This window comes from Geotrypetes seraphini, chromosome 9, assembly GCF_902459505.1.
Source record: "Geotrypetes seraphini chromosome 9, aGeoSer1.1, whole genome shotgun sequence".
NCBI lineage: Eukaryota > Metazoa > Chordata > Amphibia > Gymnophiona > Dermophiidae > Geotrypetes > Geotrypetes seraphini.
The window spans coordinates 82,526,682-82,543,845 of record NC_047092.1 but is presented as its reverse complement, the minus strand read 5'-3'; the positions used below and the strand labels follow the sequence as shown (position 1 = coordinate 82,543,845).

The window sequence follows — 17,164 nt, the reverse complement described above, 5'->3', positions numbered from 1 at the left end:
TTGCACCCTGGTGCCATCTTGTCCTCCTGAATCCCCTGTTTTCCCCTTCCCCTTAGGCTTCTCCCAGCAAGTTGCTGTTACCTGTTGTTTCCCTCACTGTCTGATCGCGAGTTCCATCAGAACCCCGTCCTCCTCCCTGCAGTCAGCCCGTTCAGCATCTTTTCTTGATACTGTTGTCCGAAGCGTCATCAGGTCAGCTGTCGGCTTTCCCCCTCTCTGTAGTTTAAAGCCCTCTCGATCTCCTTCTTTACGTTGGCTGCTAGTATTCTTGTTCCTGCTGTGCTCAGGTGCAGGCCATCCCGCCTGTAGAGCTTGCTCTTTCCCCAGAAGGACGACCAGTTCCTCACAAAGTGGAAGCCCTCCTCCTTGCACCACCTCCTCAGCCACGCATTCACCTCCTGGAGCTCGGCCTGCCTCCTTGCATCTGCCCTCGGGACCGGCAGGATCTCCGAGAATGCTATCCTCTGTGACCTCCGTTTCAGCTTCCTTCCCAGGACCCTGAACTGGTCTGTTAGCGCAGGCATGCTGAAATTCCTCCGGCTCACATCATTTGTTCCGACGTGGACAATTACTGCTGTCTCCTCCGTTTCTGCTCCGTCCAAGATCCTCTCGATTCTGTCGGCAATGTCCTTTGTCCTGGCCCCAGGGAGACATGTCACCAGCCGGTCCTCTCGACCTCCGGCTACGTGACTGTCCACCTCCCTCAGGATCGAGTCTCCCACAACAATTGCAGTCTTTCCTTTCCTCAAGAGCCTCCTCTGCCTCAGGTCCGTGTCCATGGTGAATCTGGGCGCTCCTCCCTAGGGGTCCTTGGCCTCCTCTGCCCTCCTGGCCTCTCCAGTGGCCTCTCCACTAGGTCCATCCTCCGGTGGGTCCTGGCTCTCGTCTGATGATACCTGTCTGAGTTGCTGCTGGTTCTGCTCCTCGACCCTCCTGTAGCTCTCCTCGATGAATCTCTCAAGGTCCCTCACCTGATCTTCAATGGAGCTGTTTCTGTCTGGATCCTCAGACGCCTGGCATGGCTCCTCTGAAGTGTGCAGCCCCTCCAGGTCCTGAACCCTGGCCTGCAATCCTCATACTTCAGGCCTTCCAGCTCCCGGCACCGACCGCATATGTACTCCCACCTTCCCGAGGGGAGGTAGTCGTACATATGGCACCCCATGCAGTATACTGGAAAGCTCTGGTGTATTCCGGCTGCCTCCATTTCTATCTTATCCGCTCCGCTCTCCGGTCTCCCTCCGCTCTCTCGTCTGCCTGTTCTGCTCTCTCCTCTCTGCTCTCTCCTTTGGCTCTCACCACTCTGGTCTCCTCTGATCTGTTGGTGTCCTCACTCCCTCGCTCTCCCTCCGCCTGCTGCTGCTGTGTCCTCTCTCCCTCTGCCTGGTGCTGCTGTGTCCCCTCTCACTCTCCGCCTGCTGCTGCTGTGTCCTCTCTCCCTCTGCCTGATGCTGCTGTGTCCCCTCTCCCACTCTCCGCCTGCTGCTGCTGTGTCCTTCTCCCTCTACCTGCTGCTGCTGTGACCTCTCACCACACTCACTCTCTGCCTCTGGTTGTGTGCTGACCTTGGTGTAGTGCCCTGGCCCTTCTCAAGGCCCTTCGCAAAGGCGCTCTCGCTAAGGCGAGCGCATTTGCCGCGTGCCGAAGGGCCACACGCCGTTGGCTCCGCCCCTTTTAAGGCGGAGCTCCAAGGTCCGACGTCGGAGGGGTGGGCGGAGCTACCTCTCGCCGCTACCCCTCGCTCTGCACTCTCCCTGTGCCCTCCTGGCTCTCCTCCTCTCCTAACCCCTGCCTTCCAAGTCTCTCTCTTGCCTCTCTCCTTCTGTGGCTGCTTGCAGGCAAGCTGGACTGTTCGGCGTTGGCTCCGCCCCTTTTAAGGCGGAGCTCCGAGGTCCGACGTCAGAGGGGTGGGCGGAGCTACCTCTCGCCGCTACCCCTCGCTCTGCACTCTCCCTGTGCCCTCCTGGCTCTCCTCATCTCCTAACCCCTGCCTTCCAAGTCTCTCTCTTGCCTCTCTCCCTCTGTGGCTGCTTGCAGGCAAGCTGGACTGTTCGGCGTTGGCTCCGCCCCTTTTAAGGCGGAGCTCCGAGGTCCGACGTCGGAGGGGTGGGCGGAGCTACCTCTCGCCGCTACCCCTCACTCTGTGCCCTCCTGGCTTTCCTCCTCTCCTAACCCCTGCCTTCCAAGTCTCTCTCTTGTCTCTCTCCCTCTGTGGCTGCTTGCAAGTTTCAAGTTTATTAGGATTTTATATACCGCCTATCAAGGTTATCTAAGCGGTTTTTACAATCAGGTACTCAAGCATTTTCTCTCTCTGTCCCGGTGGGCTCACAGTTTATCTAATGTACCTGGGGTTATGGAGGATTAAGTGACTTGCCCAGGGTCACAAGGAACAGCCATGGAATCGAGGGTGAAATACTCACATGGATTAAAAACAGGCTGGAGCCTCTCTCCCTCTAGGCTTTTGCCTGCTTTCCCCTTTCGGTGGGCCTCGAGCTTAAATATTTAGGGATTTTCCTTAGTGCGGATTGGGCCTGTGTATATCAGCATAATATTGTGCTTAAACTTGCCCATCTATGGGACCTCTGCCTTCATTGGGGGGACCTCCCCTTGTCCCTTTTGGGTAGGGTCGCCTTAGTTAAAATGGTCCTGCTCCCAAAAATACTATACCCCTTGCAGATGATTCCGCTCTGGCTGTGGGGGCAAGAGGAGAGGGCTTTTCAATCTTTCATTGGTTCTCTTTCTCTGGCATATCAGTTATTGGAGGCTAACTCAGAGCCAGGTCAGAGAGGGACTGGCACTGCCGGATATTCGGCTGTACAATATGGCTGCCCTGATGTGCTGGGTTCATGAACTTTCCACCCATACTGCTCGGTTTGCCCCGGAGAGGCTTTTTGACTCGTGGGTGGCCCCTTACAGCGCTCTACCATGCTTGGATCTCCCTCATTGGCGGAGAGCTCAGGGGGGATGCAATTTGGTGTGGCTGGACCCGCTGATGCGGGCTCTGCTCTGGTGGAGATGACAGATTGGTGAGGGGGCAGAGCAATTGGGCCTTTCAGCACATCTGTGGCAACCCTGAGTTTCCCCTGGGTGTAGGCGGTGCTAGTGGCATGGCAGCACATTTTGGTACTGGTTTTTGCCTGGGACATATATGCCCTCCAGATGTTGAGCTGTTTCCTTCTTATGACACCCTCCGTCGTAATTGGTCTTTACCCACTATGCCCTTTGTTGCTTACCTTCAACTATGTCATTACTTTGAGGAACACCGCCGGAGGAACCCCTTGGGTTCTAGCTTCTTAAAGGTGGATCATCTTTTCCTTTCTCTCCCTCGTCTCTAAATTCTTTGTCTACTTGGTATGGGTTGGCCTGGGTGGACTCTCAGTTACACACTTTGGCCTCCCAGTGGACTGTGGAGTTGGATGAGCCCATCATAGAAACATAGAATGACGGTAGAAAAGGGCTACAGCCCATCAAGTCTGCCCATTCTGCTTACCCACCCCCTGTCTATGCCCTAATGACCCAATTTCCTTATCTTGACCCTCGTAGGGATCCCACATGGGTATCCCATTTATTCTTAAAGTCTGGCACGCTGTCTGCCTCGATCACCTGCACTGGAAGCTTGTTCCAATGATCAACCACTCTCTCTGTGAAGAAATACTTTCTGGTGTCGCCATGAAATTTTCCGCCCCTGAGTTTGAGCGGGTGCCTTCTTGTGGCCGAGGGTCCCTTGAGAAAGAAAATATCATCTTCCACTTTGACACATCCCATGAGGTACTTAAATGTTTCGATCATGTCTCCCCTCTCCCTACGTTCCTCGAGAGTGTAGAGCTGCAATTTGTTCAGTCTCTCTTCGTACGAGAGACCCTTGAGCCCCGAGATCATCCTGGTGGCCGTCCGCTGAACCGATTCAATTCTGCACACATCTTTACTGTAATGTGGCCTCCAGAATTGCACACAGTACTCCAGATGAGGTCTCACCATGGCCCTGTACAACGGCATTAAGACTTCAGACTTTCGGCTGACGAAACTTCTGTTGATACAACCCAATATCTGCCTTGCCTTAGATGAAGCCTTCTCCACTTGATTGGCAGTTTTCATGTCTGCCCTGATGATTACTCCTAAATCTCGTTCTGCTGAAGTCCTAGTTAAAGTTTCTCCGTTCAAGAAGTACGTCCTGCATGGATTTCCGCTTCCGAGGTGCATGACCTTACATTTCTTAGCATTGAAGCCTAGCTGCCAGGTTGAGGACCAACTTTCCAATGTAAGCAGGTCCTGCGCCATATAATTCTGTAAACTGCATTCACTTACTATATTACATAGTTTGGCGTCATCGTCGAATAGTGTTATTTTACCTTGAAGCCCTTGAGTCAGATCCCCTATGAATATGTTGAAAAGGAGTGGACCCAGGACCGAGCCCTGCGGCACTCCACTGGTCACCTCCGATGTTTTAGAGAGGGTACCATTAACCACCACCCTCTGAAGTCTGCCACTCAGCCAATCATTGACCCATGCAGTTAGTGTCTCTCCAACCTCATCAATTCCATCTTGGTTAGCAGCCTGCAGTGTGGGACACTGTCAAAAGCTTTACTGAAGTCCAGGTACACGACGCCCATCAGTGTGGACCTCCTGGTGGCTTGTTTTTCGGATATCTCTAGAGGGGCCCGGACTGCTCAATTATAGGAACTACAGCTCAAGTTGCTACACCGCACATACTTTACTAGGACTCGGGGTGTACGGGTGGGTTTGTGGGACTCAGATGAGTGTGTTAAGTGCAAGCGAATGAGGGGAACCCTACTGCATATGCTGATTGAATGCCCGCTGCTGCATACTTACTGGAATGGGGTCTTGGATTTCCTGATTGGGATTGTGGGGGTCCCCTTTCAGTGGTCCTATCTGCTCCTTGTTCTGGGTTGTGAGGGGGAGGTACGGGACCAGGGCTTGGGGACAGAGCATTGGCGATTCCTCTATATCACCCTATTGATAGCTAAACAAGGGGTGCTCTGGATGTGGATAGTTGAGTGTGCCCCTGAGGTGCTAGGCTGGCAGAGATCCATAGCAGAGGTGGCTCGTTGGGAGCTCTACGGTATGCGAGGGGGGAGTCACTTTCTCAATGGCTGTATCGCTTTGGGAGGCAGTCTTGGAGGAGGTTCCCTCATTGTGATGGCTTTCACCTTCTCTTATCCCTTTTCCAATCACCCGGGGAGGGGGGGGTGAAACCTGTTGTGTGTGTGGGTGTGTATGAGTGGGTGTGTGGTTGGGTGTTTCTGTTTGGGGGTCTTTTTATTCCTTGTTTGTTTAAAATGGAAAATGATGAACTGGTGGCTTTTTCTTCTTTGTTCTTTGCCACTCATTTGGTGTTTGGATTGATGGGGAATGGTATGGGGGGATTGTGGGGCCTAGGCCTCTGCCCCGTTCTTTTGACCGCTGTGTTCTCTGTTATTGTATCCCAATCTACTGTTGTGTGCCATATTGGCCTGCTTTGTATGTTCATCTTATTTTCTGTCTAATAAAAATTATTTCAAACAAAGAAAAAGAACCATTAAAGAAGTCAAAATGAACTGTAGAATGTTTTTTTGAATTTAACATACAGGGACAAGCCTCAGATTATGGAGTAAATTTTCCCATTCTGGGATTTCTTCCAAGAGAAAGAAAACTTCTTTTCTCTTACTCCTGATAAAATCACTGGCTTGAACCCATCCTCCCTACCATAATTAATTTATTACTTATTCTATATTAATTATATTTATTTAATTCTTTCAATTCGTAAATCTCACTATCTAATTTTATTTCATTCTCCAATTAAATAATCTAATGTAAAAACTCTTATTACTCAATAGTTTATCATAGTTGGGGATTTTTCATTTACCATTAAAAAACTACAATTCTTTTCAACACTCAAAACCGACAGAAAAAACTATGCTGTAAATGTAAAGTGCATTGGTGCTTTAAAGTGCTTCATAGAAAGTGCTTGTGTGCTGTAAATACTTAAATTCATTCAATTCAATTCAGTACTTCTCAATGCTTAAAGTACTTAGCTTTGCTCTTTTTGAAACCAGGGCCATTGCTTATATTTTCAATATTCCGACAAGGCCTGCGTTTCGTGGGATAAACTTACATCCCCGCTGCATCAGGGATATAACTCATAGCAACGCTTTTCTGAATTGACTGCATGTGTTGCTATGAGTTATATCCCTGATGCAGCGGTGATGTAAGTTTATCCTGCGAAACGCAGACCTCGTCGGAAGATTGAAAATATAAGCAATGGCCCTGGTTTCAAAAAGAGCAAAGCTAAGTACTTTAAGCATTGAGAAGTACTGAATTGAATTGAATGAATTTAAGTATTTACAGCACACAAGCACTTTCTATGAAGCACTTTAAAGCACCAGTGCACTTTACATTTACAGCATAGTTTTTTCTGTCGGTTTTGAGTGTTGAAATGAATTGTAGTTTTTTAATGGTAAATGAAAAATCCCTAACTATGATAAACTATTGAGTTATAAGAGTTTTTACATAAGATTATTTAATTGGAGAATGAAATAAAATTAGATAGTGAGATTTATGAATTGAAAGAATTAAATAAATATAATTAATATAGAATAAGTAATAAATTAATTATGGTATGGAGGATGGGTTCAAGCCGGTGATGTTTTCAGGAGTAAGAGAAAAGTTTTCTTTCTCTTGAAAGAAATCCCAGAATGGGAAAATTTACTCCATAATCTGAGGCTTGTCCTTGTATGTTAAATTTTAAAAAACGTTCTACAGTTCATTTTGACTTCTTTAATGGTTCTTGATATCCATATTTAATCAATAGATAACCATTTAGTTTTTAGTTTCTTATTGTATTATATCTATGTTTATAAAGACATATACAGTGGTGCCTCACACAACGAACTTAATCCGTTCCAGGAGCAAGTTTGTTATGTGAAACGTTCGTTGTGTGAAACGCGTTTTCCCATAACAATACATGTTAAAAAAAATTATTCGTTCTGTAGCATAAAATATGCTAAGATGACATAAAAAAAGATAAATTTTTGGTTATTATTTTTATTTAGATACATCTAAAAACATAATTGTTTTTTAAAACAACACACATTTTTTAAATTTAAAGACAGACTAAGTAGAGTCTAATTTTACAGTGAGAGGGCAGAGTCTCAGCGGCAAAAACTGGGACTTAACTGTTCATTTTTTTTTTTTTCTACCGTGTTTCCCCGATGATAAGGCAGGGCCATCAAATAAGACAGCCCCCCCTTTTTAGAAAAAAATGTAAAATAAGGCACCCCCCCCCGCAAATAAGCCACCCACCGATACCTGCGCTTACCCGAATCGGGTGGTACGGTGGGTGACTCCGTGTGGTCCCTGGCACCCCCGACACGATCGGGGCAAGAGGGAGCTCAAGCCCTCTTGCCCCCCCGACTCCCCGACACGATCGGGGCAAGAGGGAGCTCAAGCCCTCTTGCCCCCCCGACTCCCCGACACGATCGGGGCAAAAGGGAGCTCAAGCCCTCTTGCCCCCCGACTCCCCGACACGATCGGGGCAAAAGGGAGCCCAAGCCCTCTTGCCCCGCCGACTCCCCGACACGATCGGGGCAAAAGGGAGCTCAAGCCCTCTTGCCCCCCCGACTCCCCGACACGATCGGGGCAAAAGGGAGCCCAAGCCCTCTTGCCCCGCCGACTCCCCGACACGATCGGGGCAAAAGGGAGCTCAAGCCCTCTTGCCCCCCCGACTCCCCGACACGATCGGGGCAAAAGGGAGCTCAAGCCCTCTTGCCCCCCGACTCCCCGACACGATCGGGGCAAAAGGGAGCCCAAGCCCTCCTGCCCCGCCGACTCCCCGACACGATCGGGGCAAAAGGGAGCTCAAGCCCTCTTGCCCCCCCGACTCCCCGACACGATCGGGGCAAAAGGGAGCCCAAGCCCTCTTGCCCCGCCGATTCCCCAACTCCCCGACAATATCGGGCCAGGAGGGAGCCCAAGTCCTCCTGGCCACGGCGACCCCCTAACCCCACCCTGCACTACATTACGGGCAGGAGGGATCCCAGGCCCTCCTGCCCTCGACGCAAACCCCCCCTCCCCCCAACGACCGCCCCCCCCCAAGAACCTCCGACCGCCCCCCCAGCCGACCCGCGACCCCCCTGGCCGACCCCCACGACACCCCCAACCCCCTTCCCCGTACCTTTCTGTAGTTGGCCGGACAGATGGGAGCCAAACCCGCCTGTCCGGCAGGCAGCCATCGACGGAATGAGGCCGGATTGGCCCATCCGTCCCAAAGCTCCACCTACTGGTGGGGCCTAAGGCGCCTGGGCCAAACAGAATAGGCCCGGGAGCCTTAGGTCCCTCCTGGGGGCAGGGCCTGAGGCACATGGTCGGGTTGGGCCCATGTGCCTCAGGCCCCGCCCCCAGGAGGGACCTAAGGCTCCCGGGCCTATTCTGATTGGCCCAGGCGCCTTAGGCCCCACCAGTAGGCGGAGCTTTGGGACGGATGGGCCAATCCGGCCTCATTCCGTCGTTGGCTGCCTGCCGGACAGGCGGGTTTGGCTCCCGTCTGTCCGGCCAACTACAGAAAGGTACGGGGAAGGGGGTTGGGGGTGTCGTGGGGGTCGGCCAGGGGGGTCGCGGGTCGGCTGGGGGGGCGGTCGGAGGTTCTTGGGGGGGGCGGTCGTTGGGGGGAGGGGGGTTTGCGTCGAGGGCAGGAGGGCCTGGGATCCCTCCTGCCCGTAATGTAGTGCAGGGTGGGGTTAGGGGGTCGCCGTGGCCAGGAGGACTTGGGCTCCCTCCTGGCCCGATATTGTGTGGGGAGTTGGGGAATCGGCGGGGCAAGAGGGCTTGGGCTCCTTTTTGCCCCGATCGTGTCGGGGAGTCGGGGGGGGCAAGAGGGAACCAGGCGGAGAGAGGGCAGTTAAGCGCAGTGCCTGCGCGGAAGGATGCAGCTCGGGCGACTTCGTTGTGTGAAACGAAGTTCGTTGTACGGATCAAGACATAAAGTTCGTTGTGCGCAGCGTTCGCTGTGCGAGGCGTCCGTTATGCGAGGCACCACTGTATGTACATGGAAAATAGACTGCTGTCGCCAGCTAGCTCACCAGATATCTTCGACCACACGAGTGGACTCTCAGCTCTAGAGTTTTATGTCCCTTTTTCTTCCTTTGGGGAATCCACTGAAAGACCTGTTTGTGTCTCCCCACAACCACCAATTACCACAATTCTGTTCCAGACAGTACTCTCCTCTTTGTCTGGAGGCAAATACATTTCTTCTGGATTGATCGCACAAGTTCCTGAATGTGTTTCCACCAATCCTTCTGATCTTGGCAATGTTAAGTCACAAACAATTCACCACCATGATACTCATAGCTCCTCGATGGCCCAGTCAACTTTGGTTTTCCCCTTGTACTTCAGTGTGTGTCAGGGATCCAATTCCTTTACAAATTTTTCCATCTCTATTCACTCAGTCACTGATCTCTTTTATATCCCAATCTGCAATCTCTGCACCTAAGAGCTTGGAACCTCTAGGTCTGACTACAGCAGATTTTAATCTTTCTGACTCGATACAAGCCATTATAACTACTTCAAGAAAACCTTTTATTCAGCACTGCTGTAAACAGAAGTGGCCATGATTCAGTTCATGGGTTACTATCCATCACCAAGATGCTTCCTCCTCTTCTCTTTCTTCAGTGTTGGTTTATCTTCTCCTTTTATTCTATTCTGGTCTGGAAACCACTTCTGTGTTTTTGGTGCTATTGGTGCTTTTCCATGTTCCTGTCACAAATAAACCTCTGGCCATTTTATCCGCTTGTTGTCAGGTTTATGAAAGGACTTTTCAACTCCAAACCTCCGCTCAAGCCACCTCCACCTGTCTGATATCTTAATGTAGTCCTTGCCAGTTTTAGCAAACAATCGCATCTACTCATCTTCTCACTTGGAAAGTGCTCCTCTTGATTTCTGTCACTTCTGCCCATTGAGTAAGCGAGATTCAGGCATTGGTTCCCGACCCACAGTTCACAGTATTTCATCATGACAAGGTGGTTCTCAGGACCCATTCTAAATTTCTCCCAAAAGTACTCATGGAATTTCACCTAAATCAATCCATAGTGCTTTCAGTTTTCTTCCCAAAGCCTCATTTTCATCCTGGAGAAACAGCTCTACACACTTTGGATTGTGCGCATGCCTTGGCTTACTACGTGCAAAGGACCCAGCCACATAGGGCTTCACTTCAACTGTTCATCTCTTTGAGCCTAATAGATTGGGCCTTCCTGTCATCAGGAACACTATTTCCTCATGATTAGCGGCCTGTATTTCCTTCTGCTATGCTCAGCCTGGGCCTGGGCTGCAGCTCGAGGGACATGTTCAGCTAACAAGGTCTGAGCTATAGCAGCCTCAGTAGCTTTCCTATGTTCCACTCCTATTAATGAAATTTGCAAAGCAGCTACTTGGTCCTCAATTCACACATTCCCATCTCACTACTGTCTAGAACAGTGGTTCCCAACCCTGTCCTGGAGGACCACCAGGCCAATTGAGTTTTCAGACTAGCCCTAATGAATATGCATGAGAGAGATTTGCGTATAATGGAAGTGATAGGCATGCAAATCTGCTCCATGCATATTCATTAGGGCTAGCCTGAAAATTCCGATTGGCCTGGTGGTCCTCCAGGACAGGGTTGGGAACCATGGTCTAGAATTATATTCCAGATAAGATGGTTATTTCTGCCAAGCAGTATTGCAGAATTTATTTTCTTATTAATGGCCAATTCTCCCTCCATCCCATTGCAGTAAACTAGGGAGTCCTACATCTTTATTCTGCTTGAGGTTGATTTAGATCTTTTTAATATTGTTCCTAATATAAATCATTGTATTTCCAAACTTCAGTCTTGGTCAATGTTGGTCCAAATGAAACTCAGTGCTGCAAAAACTAAACTCCTGTGGTTAGGCTCAAAATTGGACTGCCTTCCCTCAGTTGTGACTTTGGATTCTGGGTGTCTTTGCAGATCAAATTTTCCTCCAAGATATTAGGTATTCTTATAGACTCTTTGCTTACATTCAATGATCAAATAAATTCTCTTGTTAAGAAGTGCTTTTTTAGCCTTCGTATGCTGAAGAAAGTTAGGGCATTTTTTCTTCAGCAGCATTTTTCTGTCCTGGTTCAATCTTATACTGGCCCGGTTGGATTACTGTAATGCAGTTTACCTGGGATTAACTAAGATCTGCCTACAAAGGCTCCAACTAATAAAGAATACTGCCGCTAAACTGATCTTTGAGAAAAGTAAGTTTGATCAGGTGTCCTCCATTGTTCGAAAAACTACACTGGCTTCCTGTTCATCTCAGGATTCATTTCAAATATGCATATATTGTTTTCAAGATCTTATTTGATTTTTTTTGTTCCTTTTGTCCCCCAATCCTGGAATGCTCACAGATATTTTCTCGTGAGAAGTACCCAAAGATTCAAACTCTCCTTTTCCCTCATTTAAGGGAATAAAAGTTGTCAGGAAATTTAGCTAATCTTTTATTTTTAAATTAACGGAATTGTGGAATGCCATTTACTTTAAGGGGTCCAGGCTCCTTCCAATCATTTCACAAAACTTTAGAAACAATTCTGTTTGCAAATCATTTTGAAAATCACTCCTATTAGTCTTTTGCTTTGATTCATTGTTTTCCTTTTGTTTATTTTTCTTATGTATTTTTAAATTATTGTTAACTGAGTCGAGCTCCTTTTCTGGTGATGACCCGGTCTCCAAATCCAAGTTTTAGTTTAGTTTAATATGCTACCTGCTTGTCCTAGGATAAAGCACAGGTACTTAACCATAATAGGTGTTATCAGGGGATAGCAAGCAGATAGTCTCCTATCCCTCCCACCTCCCCTGGTTGGTTTCTTAGCTTGCTTAGGAAAGTGAGGAATTGCAAGCCTGTGTTCGGTGGGACAGCAGTCATGCATGCGTGGTGCGAGCAGTCTCAAAGCTTCAAAAGCTTAAACTCACAGTGTACTTATGCACTGTCCGTACTGGGCTCTGTGGATGACATCACCCACATGTGAGAATAACTGCCTGCTGTCCCCAGATAACACTTGTTATGGTAAGTAACTGATCTTTACAGTGTGAAAAATATGCTCAGAGATATGGAGACCGTGTGGAGACTCGGCTCCAGATACAGCTTCACCTCCCAATCGTTGCATATATATCTATAATTATATTTTTTAAAATTCTTCATGGTCAAGTAAACATTTATAAACTTCAGTAAACTTGAAAAAGTAGTAGTGCAATAAACTTATGTTAGCTTCAAGGTCCCAACATGACCACATTTAAAGTATTTTGCTAGTTTGAAGCTTTTTGAGGAAACTCAATAGATAACATAATTACAACCTACAGAGACCTCTACCTATTGATATGAGCTTTGAAAAGTTGATTTGGGTTCCCTGAAGAAGGGATCTTATGTGGTCATGTTGGAACCCTGAAGCTAAGATAAATTTATTGCACTACTACTTTTTCAAGTCTACTGAAGTTTATAAATGTTCACTTGACCATGAAGAATTAAAAAATATAATTACAGATATATATGCAATGATTAGAAGATGAGGCTGCATCTGGGGCCGAGTCTCCACATGGTCTCAATATCTCTCACACAGTAGTATGTGGTATGAAACTTTTCAGAATTATTGTTAGTGTGCTATTGCAAGGGATTACAGTAATTTGGTTGCTAATTTTTTAATATAACCCTACAAACGAGGCATCCCTCCACAGAACAGAAATACAGTGATTCAGCTTATGTGCAGTCTCTTCCCTTCCATTGAATTTCCTCTGTAGATTTGTAAAGTCCATATTACCATACAATTTCTTATACCCTGTAAAATTTCAACTAGGATTCTAAGCAGCTTACAATAAGCTATCAGACGTTTACATTAGTTACATTTTGATTTTTGGAGTAAGTTAAGAGACAGTTTTGGGTGTTACAGAGAGAAGAGATATTTTTTTAGTGTTTTCCTGAACTGGTAGTCTGAGGGGATCTTCCTTAAAAACTTGCCCCCCTTTTACAAAACTGTGAAAATGTTTTTTAGCGTTGGCTGGTGCACTGAATGCAATGCACTGCTCCGATGCTCATAGAGTTCCTATGAGCGTCAGAGCAGTGCACACCATTCAGTGTGCCAGCTGTTGCTAAAAAATGCTTTCGCAGTTTTATAAAAAAAAAAAAAAAAAGGGGGGGGGGCGGGTTGGTATAGTAATTGTATTCCCATAAATACCCATTTCTGAAAGACTGTGTTGTCCATCCCTTGGAGTCAATGCTCCCTCTAAGGATTGGCCAGTTGTGTGCAGATTTTTTTCTCATGTGAACGACTAAAAAATTTTTCCTTTGGGCAATAAGTTCTAAAAACCAACAATTTTTCAGATTTACAAGTATTTTTATGAGTGACCATGTAAAATGTATGTGATGCTCCTAGAATGTATGAGCGATTGCTCATGTTCTCAGCTTAGAGCAGGGGTGTCAAAGTCCCTCCTTGAGAGCCGCAATCCAGACTGGATTTCAGGATTTCTCCAATGAATAAGCATGAGATCTATTAGCATACAATGAAAGCAGTGCATGCAAATAGATCTCATGCATGTTCATTGGGGAAATCCTAAAAACCCAACTGGATTGCGGCCCTCGAGGAGGGACTTTGACACCCCTGGCAGAGGGAACATAGCTGGGTGGAAGTATGAGTTGCCCACAATCAGGGGCCTCATCCCTATAGGCATAAGAATCTCCTCCAAAGTTTACAACCTAAAATTTGTTAAGCTTCCCCCAAGATTAGATGTGATTATTAAAGTTTTTCTCCCAAATATGATTTTCTCCCAAATATGAATGTCCATACCATTGATTCTTGATATTTAATGTATAATTTGTGTGCCACTTGAAATCTGATAATAAAAGTATTACTATACCCTTTTAAAAAAATTTTCTCTTGATCAGGACACGAATCTACATAGAAGGCAAGATTGACTATGGAGAATATACAGATAAAAATAATGTGAAGCGGCAAGCTACTACCATTATAGCAGGTAATGAGGAGTCAAGGGCTGATCCAACCATCAGGGAAGAAAAGGGAGGCAGATTTCTAGGAGCAATCTATCTACAGCTTTTATGCTTCTTCTGTCCCAGTTTGACAAAATATATATATTTTCTGGTATTTCTTTGAAAGCCTCCACCGACTCTGGAGCACTGCCACTTTAATGTTCCCCAGAAATACTGTCACTGTTATTAACTGAAGCAGTTCTTTACATTTTGTTTCAAGTTTATGAGGCTGTTTTCCTGTTGAAAATGTTTGAGAGCAAATATCATTTATCCTAGGACAAGCAGGCAGCATATTCTCACATATGGGTGATGTCATCCATCAAGCCCGGTATGGACAGTCTGAAAGTGAGCTATCACTTTAAGTTTTAAGAAACTTTGCAACCGCTAGCACCGCGCATGCATGAGTGCCTTCCTGTCCGATGTAGGCTTGTGGTACCTCAGTTCTTAATTCGCTGCAGAGCGAAGTGCTTTTTGAATTTCATTCAAATTTGTGCCCGTTAGCTTGCCATGACTTTGACACAATTTTGAATTTTACTTATTGTTTAAAAAAAAAAAAAATCTTAAGTTTATGGGTTTTTCTCGTTGCCCTTCACCCAGACTCTGCTTTTGGTGAGAGACACCGAGTCTCAAATTTTATTTTCAGTTTATTTTGTGCCCCATGATTCTCATCATTTGAGTTTAATTTAGCAGACTATGTTTTCCCGTCAATGTCGAAACCTGTGACAGGCTTCAAAAAGTGCTGTCGGTGCCAGCACCCAATTTCTATCACTGACCCACATAGCTGGTGTTTACAGTGCTTTTACTGCAATTTGATCTTAATTCAACTTTTGATCTTGTAGATCATGATATCTTACTAGATTGTTTGGATATGAGGGGAATTACAGGGAAGGTACTTTCTTGGTTTCAATATTTTTTTAAAATCTCATACATGGATATATTTTAATGGTTCATACTCAAATAGAAGGAGTAATCCGTGTGGAGTTTCTCAGGGTTCTCCTGCACTCTTTAATATTTATCTGGCCTCTTTAGCTCAGAGATTATCTTCATTTAGTTTGAAAATATTCAGCTATGCTGATGACATTACTATTGCTGTTCCCATCAGTTCTTGTCTCTCAACTTCCAGGAATATTATTCAGAAGATTTTTTTTACAGTGAATAATTGGATAAGGGAGTATAAATTAAAACTTAATACTGATAAAACAATTTTTTTTTATGCCTCCCCTTCTAATAAAATGATAGAAAAAAAAACTGATTGTAGATGGGATAAACTACACTATTGATCCAGAAATTAAAATTTTGGGTGTTTACCTGGATAAGAATTTAACTATGAAACCATTTACAAAATGCCTTGGTTAAAAAAATCTTTCTTCACTCTTTGAAGTTACGTACGATTAAGTCTTTTTTTTTTTTAGTCCAACTGCATATAGAATAAGGGTCCAATCTCTGGTACTTAGTATACTGGATTACTGTAATTCAATTCACTTGGCAGGTCTTCAGTCAAATTTACATAGATTGCACAAAATCCAGAATGCGGCTGTGCGTCTAATTTTTGATTTGAAAATATCAGATCATGTTACTTCATACTCCATTGGTTGCATTTTGAGGCCAGGGTTTGTTTTAAATTTGGGATGCTCTGTTATAAAGCCGCATATGGTCAGGCACCTGGTTATTACTAGAACAATTTATATTTTTTAAGGCGGTTCGTCCACTAAGGATAACTTCATTGTGTTCCCTCCAGTACGAGGATGTCTTTACAAGAAATTTTAGGCATCAGACAATTGCATATCAGGCTGCTAGTTGGGATTTGGAACTGCGTATTTTGTTTGCTTCTTCGATTTCATATATGCATTTCCAAAAACTATTAAAAACATCTCTTTTTGTAAAATTCTTAGGAAAGTTAAGGAAGATTATATTTTTATCCCAGGACAAGCAGGCATGATATTCTGACATGTGGGTGACGTCATCTACGGAGCCCCGATGCGGAAGCGTTTTCAAGCAAACTTGATTGAAGATTTAAGTTTGCTCTGCTGCTCCACGCATGCGTGCCTTTCTGCTCCACTAGGGGGTGCATCCCCTCGTGGTCTCCAGTTCAAAATTTTCTGCGAGCCTAGAAGCCGTGTTTTTCAGGCTCTGCCCCAACTGCCTTTTAGCACCGCAATTTTTTCTTGTTTTTTCACGATTAAGTCGCTGTGCGCAAATTCTTTACCTTTTAACTTGATTCCTGCTTCGTTTTTGCCGACCCGGAGGCTTCCGGGTCCCCGTGGCCGCGTGGCTAATCGAGCCGCGGCTACTTTCGATTTAATGTCCCGGCCTTTGACCGGCTTTAAAAAGTGCACCCGGTGTGAGCGGCTTCTTTCTCTCACAGATCCGCATCGCCGGTGCATCCTCTGCCTGGGGGCGGCTCATCCAACCGACTCCTGCCCCCAGTGCGCTATTTTCCAGAACAGGGCCCTCCGCCGAAGAAAAGCCCGCATGGCAGACCTCTTCACCCCGGACCAACCCTCCACCTCGGCCTCGAGGTCGGCCCCGGCCTCGGCCCCGGCCTTGACCTCGGCCCCGGATACCTCGGCACCGCCTCGAGACTCGACCCCGAAGTCCTCGGGACAACAGAAAGCCTCGGCCCTGGGTAAGTCCCCTCTTCCCTCTTCAGGTTCTGTAACAGCGAAGAAGCCAGCCTCGGGGACAACATCGACGCATGGCGGAAGCCCCATGCTTACAGCCCCGACTAAGCCCTCCAAGCTTTCGGGCCGTGCCTCCACCACACGGGAATACTCTGATACGAGGTCGCCCCCAGTGGAGTGCACCGAGGCAGTGGACATGCCTTCGATGCTGTCCGTGCCCGTCTTCCAGGACCTACTCCGAGCGATGATCACGTCGGAGCTGTCCGCTGCAATGGCCCAGTTTCAATCGGCCTCGACCTCGAATGTGCCAGACCAGCCTGAACCTCGCATCGAACAACCTCGAGGAAAGGTGCGCAATCCTCGCCGCATCCCATCCTCCTCGGACTCCTCGCCGAGACGCCCGAGACGTTCTCCCTCCGCAAACCGCCGAGGGGCAAAACGTCGGGCTATAACGACAGAAACCTCGAACCGCCGTACCTCCAAGAAGGCCCGAGGTTCACCAACTCTACGAGGCCGTTCTCC

At 46.9% G+C, this 17,164-nt stretch overlaps 1 protein-coding gene across 2 annotated transcripts in view; it reads left to right on the top strand.

Annotated features, from left to right (window-relative positions):
- SSBP1 (single stranded DNA binding protein 1) overlaps window positions 1-17,164 on the top strand; it is a 128,535-nt gene that overhangs the window by 89,776 nt on the left and 21,595 nt on the right. For both annotated transcript variants that reach the window (XM_033958251.1, XM_033958252.1), the window contains exon 6: window positions 13,920-14,008. In XM_033958251.1, coding sequence (XP_033814142.1) covers window positions 13,920-14,008 — 89 coding nt within the window. The remainder of the gene's footprint in view (window positions 1-13,919; window positions 14,009-17,164) is intronic.